Raw genomic sequence first — 7,869 nt, forward strand, 5'->3', positions numbered from 1 at the left:
CCAACTGTTGGGGTTGCCTCAGGGATTTCAGATAACCCTATGCTCAAAGCAGAGGGAAGGCACCCAGAGACAGCTCCACCTGTGCCCCAGGGAGCTGGAGGCGGTGCGGGGGCAGGGGAGGTATAAAAGGGCCAGCCCTATAGAAGGCTGGAGACACTGGTCTCCGGATCAAGGACAGAGCCTCGCCAAGTCACTCCCAGGTGAGAGGAACTTTCATCAGGGGGTGTACACAATTCCCCCTGGAGACTGGGGCTCCAGGGTCCTAGACAGGAGGCCATGAGGGGCAAAAGAGGGTAGCTATCCACCCACAAGATAAAAGCAAAGGAGTTTAGGTGCTGCCCTGGGTCAGGGTCTGAAAGAGGAGAGCTGGGGTCTGAATCCTAGGATCTGAGGGAGAAGGCCAGGGTCTGAACCTTTGGATCTAAGAGAGGACAGCTGGAATTGGACTCCAGGGAAGAGAGAGGTGGTCTGGAGTCTAAAACCCCAAGGTCTGCGGGAGGAGGGCTCTAGCTAGATTTCTGAATCCCAGAGAGAGGAGACCTGCGGCTTGGACTCCTGAATCCAAGGATGGGGTAGGGCCCTGTCTTAGTGCCTCGTCTTTCATCATCCTTTGTTCTGGCAACATTTAGCTCTCTCATCTGGCAGTCCCTGAGCCACTGTCGCCGAGATGGGAGTCTGGCTCCTTTCCCTGATAACTGTGCTGCTGTCTTTAGCCCTGGAAACCGCTGGACAAGGTGAGGGCTTGCTCAGTGTCCCCAACAGCCTGAGTCTGAATGCCCTCTCCCAGACAGCTCAAGGCCGGGTGACCTGATCCTGTGACTCTGCGGTCTGGTGCTGTCTTTTCTTGTGTCCTCAATCAGACAGACTCCCTAGAGCCTCTCCAGCAGTCTGTGCCTATTATGGGGGTTTTCTGAGTGGTCCCCAGTCTCTCTCTCCCTAACCCACTCTCACATCCTCCGCATGATCCTCCACCCTATCCTCTGCCTTTTCTCCTGAGCCTTATAGACTCATCTCTGACTGTAAATCCCTGTTTACTGTCTCATTCTCCCCCTGATGCTGGATAAAGGAGAAAGGATTATAGATGGCTACAAATGTAAAGAAGGCTCGCACCCATGGCAGGTGGCTCTGCTCAAAGGCAATCAGCTTCACTGTGGAGGGGTGCTGGTGGACAAATACTGGGTGCTCACAGCAGCCCACTGCAAAATGGGGTAGGTTCTGAAAGGGCAGGGAGGGTAAGTCTCTTTGGGTCTCTGTCTCTGTCCTCACTCTCCTCTCTCTCTGTTCTGTGTTCCCCTCTGTGTGTATTTCTGAGCCCTCTCTTTGGCTCTCTAGATTTTCCTCTGTGTTCTTCTCTTCTTCTCCGTGGGTTTCTGACCAGGCTCTTCCTCTCACTTTCCCTCCCTCCCTCCCTCCCTCCCTCCCTCCCTCCCTCCCTCCCTCCCTCCCTCCCTTCCTCATTCCCTCTCTCCCTTCTTCTCTGAGTGTCATTCCCTTCCCCCAGTCAGTACCAAGTACAGCTGGGCAGTGATAAAATAGGGGACCAGAGTGCCCAGAAGATCAAGGCTACAAAGTCATTCCGGCACCCTGGCTACTCCACAAAGACCCACGTCAATGACATCATGCTTGTGAGGTTGGATGAGCCAGTCAAGATGTCATCCAAAGTGGAGGCAGTCCAGCTTCCTGAACACTGTGAACCCCCAGGGACGTCATGTACCGTCTCTGGATGGGGCACCACAACCAGCCCAGACGGTGAGATTGCCTCAGTGTGGGTTCCAGCATAGCCCTCTCCCTCACACCAAGGGGTTCAGACCCAGGCCCTCCTCCCTCAACCCCAGAAATCCAGATCCCAGCCTTCTTCCCTGGGCTCCCTGATCTTGAGCCAGCCCCTCAGCTCCACACCCGACCCAGTACCTTACTGAAGCCCTCCTCCTCACAGTGACCTTTCCCTCGGATCTTATGTGCTCGGATGTGAAGCTCATCTCCTCCAGGGAGTGCAAGAAGGTGTACAAGGACCTGCTGGGGAAAACCATGCTGTGTGCTGGCATTCCTGACTCTAAGACCAACACGTGCAATGTGAGCCCTCACTGCCCCCACTCTCCCGTCAAGCCCCAGTCTGTCCACATCAGCACAAAGCTTCTAGTCCCAGCCTGTCCTGGTCATGGCTCAGATCCTACTTCCTTAGCTCTGTCACTTTCTGTTGGTCAACAACTGCCATTCATGCGTGGATCGCACTAGCCAGGGGCCGGGAGTTTAGTGGAGCTGAGAAAGATGGAGACAGGGATGTAGGATTATGAGTGAGCCTCCTGTCTCCAGCACAAACTTTGTAGAAGCTTCCAAACTCTGTGACTAGTATTATTTCATTTTTGCACTTCTGAGACAGTATTCCCCTGTGGTCCAGGCTGATCTGAACCTCACTCTGTAACTCAGGTTAGCCTGAAATAACCAAAGCTAACTTAGAACTAGGTAGCCAAGGCTGGCCTCAGATTCACGGGAATACACCTGCCTCAGCCTCCCAAGCGCAGAGCTTACAGGGGTGAGCAGTTCACTGGACTGGACATCCCTTGTTAAATTTTGTTTCTAAGATATGTTTTCATGTGTGTGAATGTCTTGCCTGAGTGTATGTAAGTATGTTGTATATGTGTATGTGTATATGTGGGTACCCTGGTACCCAAAGAGGGCACAAAGGGGTGTCAGATCCTCTGGAACTGAAGTTACAAGTGTTTGTGAGCTATGATGTGGATTCTGGGAACTAGACCTGGGTCCTCTACAAGAGCAAGCAGTGCTCTTAACCACTGAAACATCTCTCTAGGCCCATTTTATTTTTGAGACAAGGCCATGTAGCCCTGCCTGGTCTTGAACTTGCTCTGTAGCTGAGGCAGGATTTGAATCTCTGATCCTTCTGTCTCAGCCTCTGGAGTGCTGGTATTCAGTCGCCTCTTGATTTTTAACTCATTTGTTTATGATGACTCCTGACATTTTCTGTCTGATCCAGATGCCTAACTGTGATCTTGGTCCTGGGGCAAGAATGGATCTCTCCTTTCTCCTCCACCTCTTTCTTCCCAGCTGTCAGGAGCCTCTGTCTTTGGACAACACATTCCGTGCTTTCTTTTGATTCCTAATTTTATTTTATTCTTTGCCTTTTTGTTATCTCTCCGTTCTGAGCTATCTCCCTCTCCTCCTTCCCTTCTGCTACCTCCAATCTCCCTAGTCCATTCTCCTTTCCTTCCTCTTTCTTTCTTTCTTTCTTTCTTTCTTTCTTTCTTTCTTTCTTTCTTTCTTTCTTTCTTTCCTTCCTTCCTTCCTTCCTTCCTTCCTTCCTTCCTTCTTGCTTTCTTGCTTTCTTGCTTTCTTGCTTTCTCTCTCTCTCTCTCTTTCTTTCTTTCTTTCTTTCTTTCTTTCTTTCTTCTCATCTTCTTGTCTCCTTCTCTCTTCTTTCTTCTTCTTCCTCCCTCCTTCCTCCCATCCCTCTTCCTCCTGCTCCTCTCCACCTTCTCTCTCTTCTTTATCTTCCTCCTTCTCCCCTCTCTCTACTCCCTTCCTCCCCAACACCCTCACCTCTCAGGACAGATGCTATGCTGTATGCTGAAGGGTTGATTGGTGGAAGACACATTTCTCTTGCTGAGAACCAGGAAGTTCCCTCTCCCTTGGCTACAGTCAGCTTCCTGCTGCTCAAGGGAATACCTACCCAATCCCTAGAGAAGACTCTCCTTCTCACCAGCCTTAATCAATAGACTTTCTGAGTAAGGATATTATATGTAAATGCCCAGAAGCCCCACCCTTTTCCAACAAGAAACTCTAATGATGAACCCAGGTCATCAACATGACAGTATGAATTCCTACTTTCCCTTTGGTTTCCCCCAAATCCATGCTCCTTAACTAGGATGGAAGTCAATTCAGACTGTCAAGACAAAGACTAAACTAGGTAGCCTCTAGTCTGAGGGTGACTTAGGGGGTCACAGAGCTTTCCTTTGAAGCCAAAACTAACCTTCTCTGTTCCCCATAGGGTGACTCAGGGGGGCCCTTGGTGTGCAACGACACCCTCCAAGGTCTGGTGTCCTGGGGTACCTACCCTTGTGGCCAGCCCAACGACCCAGGCGTCTACACTCAAGTCTGCAAGTACAAACGGTGGGTGATGGAGACCATGAAAACCCATCGCTAACATGCCAGGAGCCGAGCTGTGAGCCTTTGAGGTTATGATCATGGAGTAAGGACATCGTGGCATCCCTGTAAAGTCCTGCCTGGCTTTACCTTTCCTCCAGGACATAGCCAAACCTCAACACTAGGTTAAGTTTATAAACCAATCAGAACCCCAGAGACCTAAAAGCAAATCAAGGCAAGAGACTAAGAAACCTGAGGGCTGTGGAAGATGCCAGAAGGCTAAAGCTTTCCAATACAAGAGCCAGGGATTCCTACAGTCCTTTATTGGAAAGTGGTTGGTAACTGTGAGACCTTCATCCACTGCCTTGGACTCAGGTCATCCATTTCTGCAGAGTTCTTTCTCAAAAAAAAAAAAAAAAAAGATTGAACCAAGTTTGGATTCATTACAGTACTTATCATAGAGGAAGAAAAGAATGGAAACGGTTAACATGTTCAAAATAGTAGATTATTTACATGGGAGTTGGACTGCTCTCATTATGAAGTTGTGAAGTTGCTTAAGGTGTACTGCTTAGCCTTATGCAAGAGAGACTGTTGTTGTGTGGTGTTTAATGGGGACGTGGGCTGAACATGCCAAATGAATACTAGTGAGACAGAATAAAATCTAAGTGATATTGATGTGTGTGCTCATAACCTGGAAGGTAACGTTGGGGAAGCTGGGAGCCACGATGGTGGAGGGAGGAGATCTATGAAGAAGAGTTGGCTAAGAAATTGTAGCTAGGCCAGCAAGATGGCTCAGTGGATAAAGGTACTTGCTGCCAATCCTGACATGGCTTAAGTTTCATCTCTAGAGCCTACACAGTGGAAGGGAACAACTGACGCACGCTTGTTATCCTCTGACCTCCAAGTGTGCTGGGGCACAAGTGTCCCTGCACACAAATATGGACGCCAAACCAGATTAAAATGCAAATAAAGTAGTCTTCATGTTTTTAACTTTTACAGACATTGTAGCTTGTTTTCAGCCTGGCCCTGGTGGGTGATATGTTTTCTTTACTTCTTGAATTTCTGTTTTCTCACGTGTAAAAAGGGAGGATGGAAAGACAGGATAGGAGGGGAGAAAGAATGGATAGTGAGCACTTAAGTCATTAAGGTGAAGGGATGGGGGAAGGCCCGCATTTCTCTCAGGTGACAGGGAAATTTTTCAATGAGGATTGGAGGAGACAGAAACTGGACATTTAGGTCCTCTGGGAGTCAGCCAAAAGCGAGCATCCAGAAACTCAGGGCCGAGGAAGATGGCGGCCGGTAGACTTCTCCCAAAAGGTCAGGGGGCTCTGGAAGGGAGGAGTGCTTTGTGATTCAGAGCAGAGTCACACCTAGGCAATTTGCCTTCCTTCTCTGGGCAGTGACACCTCAGACTCTGCTGACAAAGGGATACAGTGCCACCAGGGCCTGACCCTCCCATCTGCCCTTCCTGTTTCCCTCCCAGAATTCCTTCCCCACAAACATTGTTCAGGTTCTTCAGACTTTCCACTGACTGCCCTCAGCCAGTCAGCCAGAAATGCTGCAGCTACTAAACTCTGCACATGGTGGCACAGAGCACAGACCCCAGCCTCCTCCCTCAGGCACCAGCCCTCCTCCCTCAGACTTAGGGATCCAGGTCCAGCCTCCTCCCTCAGTGGCAAAATCCTAGACTCCTCCTCCCACAGACCCAGGAATCCAGACCCCACCTTCCTTTCTTAGGTTCCCAGGGTTTAGATCCTACCCCTCTTCCCTCAAACCCAAGAGTCCAGACCCTGGCCTTCCTTACCAGCCTTAAGTCCAGGCCTATTGTCTCCTGCACCTATGTGGCCCTCCATCTCCACTGAGTCTCACCAGCTTTTCCTCTCTCTTCAAACCACCCAAATCACCATTCAACCTTAAAACTTAAAGGGCCTGGTGTACTGGTGTATTTCCTTAATCTCAGCACTTTGGAGGCTAAAGCAGGGAGATCTCTATGAGTTGGAGGTCATTCTGGTCCATATAAGCCAGCGAAGATGGTAAAGTGCTGGTTGTGCAAGCCCAAGGATCTGAGTTTGCATTTCCAACACCCACATCAGATGCACACATGGCTGTTGTGAGTGTCTGTCATTCTGAAGTGTCTGTCATGGCTGAAGAGATGGGAGACAGAGGATGGGAAGTGGGGGTGGGGCTCACTTGCCAGCCAGTCTATTTATCTCTAGACAGCCAGAGACACTGTCTCAAAAAATAAGGTGGAAACATCCAATGTCAACATTCACATACCACACACACACACACACACACACACACACACACACACACACACACACACAGAGTGAGAGAGAGAGAGAGAGAGAGAGAGAAAGAGAGAGAGAGAGAGAGACAGACAGATAGACAGACAGAAACACACACACACATCTCAGAAATAAAATAAAACATAACTTTAAAAAAAAGACTTATTTATTTATTTATTTATTTATTTATTTATTTATTTATTTAATTTCTATGAGTACATTTTAGCTGTCTTCAGACATACCAGAAGAGGGCACCAGATCCCATTACCAGATCCCATGGTGGTTGTGAGCCACCGTGTGGTTGCTGAGAATTGAACTCAGGACCTCTGGAAGAGCAGTCAGTGCTCTTAACCACTGAGCCATCTCTCCAACCCTAAAACATAACTTTAAAAAACAGTAACCCAGCCTCACAGTGGTAGTGACTCAGCGTTGCTCCAGCAAGGGTTTGATTGGTTACAAGCACAGAATTCCATGCTCAGTTGGATTCTTTGGAAAGGGCTTTGATTTTGTTTGGTCAGACAGTAGACTTATAGTGAAAGCCAATGGCTCCTGGAACTTGCTTTTAAAACCTACAGTAGCAACAACAACAACAACAAGCCGGGCATGGTGGCTCACGCCTTTAATCCCAGCACTCGGGAAGCAGAGGCAGGTAGATTTCTGAGTTTGAGGCCAGCCTGGTCTACAAAGTGAGTTCCAGGACAGCCAGGGCTATACAGAGAAACCCTGTCTCAAAAAACAAACAAACAAACAAACAAACAAACAAACAAACCAAAATAAAAAAACCAAACCTACAGTGGCACCTTCCACTCATTTGCTGTGGGTGTCTATCTCTCCTCTTACCTCAGAGGCCAGCAAGGGTGGACCTCCCCTTCATGGCTGGCCTTTGGCTTCATCTGCTGTTTTGCTGGTAACATTACAAAGGGAAATATCATCTTTGAATCCACATGGGGATCAGCCATGTGTCCTGGCGCTGTGCGTTAGAGACATGAGGTTTAACAGCAGTAACCAACCATTTTCTGATTGGGTTTGAGGCCTGCTTTACAGGAAGGAATTCAAGTCTGGTACTGCAAACCTGGTCAGTAGCCCAGGGCTTGGGAGGTCATAGGCCCGAGGGAGGGGGTAGAGCTACTGGGGGGAACCTACTGCTGTTTAGTTTAAATCATTATGTTGCCAAACTTCCCTCTAAATATTTGTACCCCCAGTATAGTGCTGCTCTCAGCACTGACTAGAGAAACCCCTTTATGCAGTGGGCAGAAATACAGAGACCTGCGCAAAGTGGGTAAGGTGAGTGACTATGAGTGACTATTGAATGCTCAGCCCTAAGGGGACAGCTACATCAATAATGCCAAGGCTCAGAGAACATGGAGGAAGAGTGTATATACAGAATATAAGAGGGCAGTATAGACTGCCATGAAATGTCGTGCTCTGGACATGATGGTTGCTCTTCACTCCTGAACTCACAGAAGGTATGGTTGCCTGCCTG

At 48.8% G+C, this 7,869-nt stretch overlaps 1 protein-coding gene across 1 annotated transcript; it reads left to right on the forward strand.

The window, feature by feature from the left end:
- On the forward strand, positions 1–5,094 carry Klk7 (kallikrein related-peptidase 7 (chymotryptic, stratum corneum)). Its single transcript, NM_011872.3, has 6 exons — positions 1–200; positions 630–734; positions 1,067–1,208; positions 1,502–1,749; positions 1,937–2,073; positions 4,004–5,094. The coding sequence occupies exons 2-6, from the start codon at positions 668–670 to the stop codon at positions 4,157–4,159; spliced, it is 750 nt and encodes a 249-aa protein (NP_036002.1). The 5' UTR covers positions 1–200; positions 630–667; the 3' UTR covers positions 4,160–5,094.
- The last annotated feature ends 2,775 nt before the right edge of the window (positions 5,095–7,869 follow it).

The sequence above is a fragment of the Mus musculus genome, chromosome 7 (genome assembly GCF_000001635.26).
Source record: "Mus musculus strain C57BL/6J chromosome 7, GRCm38.p6 C57BL/6J".
In the NCBI taxonomy this organism is placed as follows: Eukaryota; Metazoa; Chordata; class Mammalia; order Rodentia; family Muridae; genus Mus; species Mus musculus.

What these genes read in the sequence shown, in the direction of transcription:
- Klk7 (NM_011872.3), top strand. Translation starts at nt 668, where the DNA reads ATGGGAGTCTGGCTCCTTTCCCTGATAACTGTGCTGCTGTCTTTAGCC. An exon ending in CCTGGAAACCGCTGGACAAG is followed by an intron (nt 735 to 1,066) that starts GTGAGGGCTTGC and finishes TGCTGGATAAAG; the next exon opens with GAGAAAGGATTATAGATGGC. An exon ending in CTAAGACCAACACGTGCAAT is followed by an intron (nt 2,074 to 4,003) that starts GTGAGCCCTCAC and finishes TGTTCCCCATAG; the next exon opens with GGTGACTCAGGGGGGCCCTT.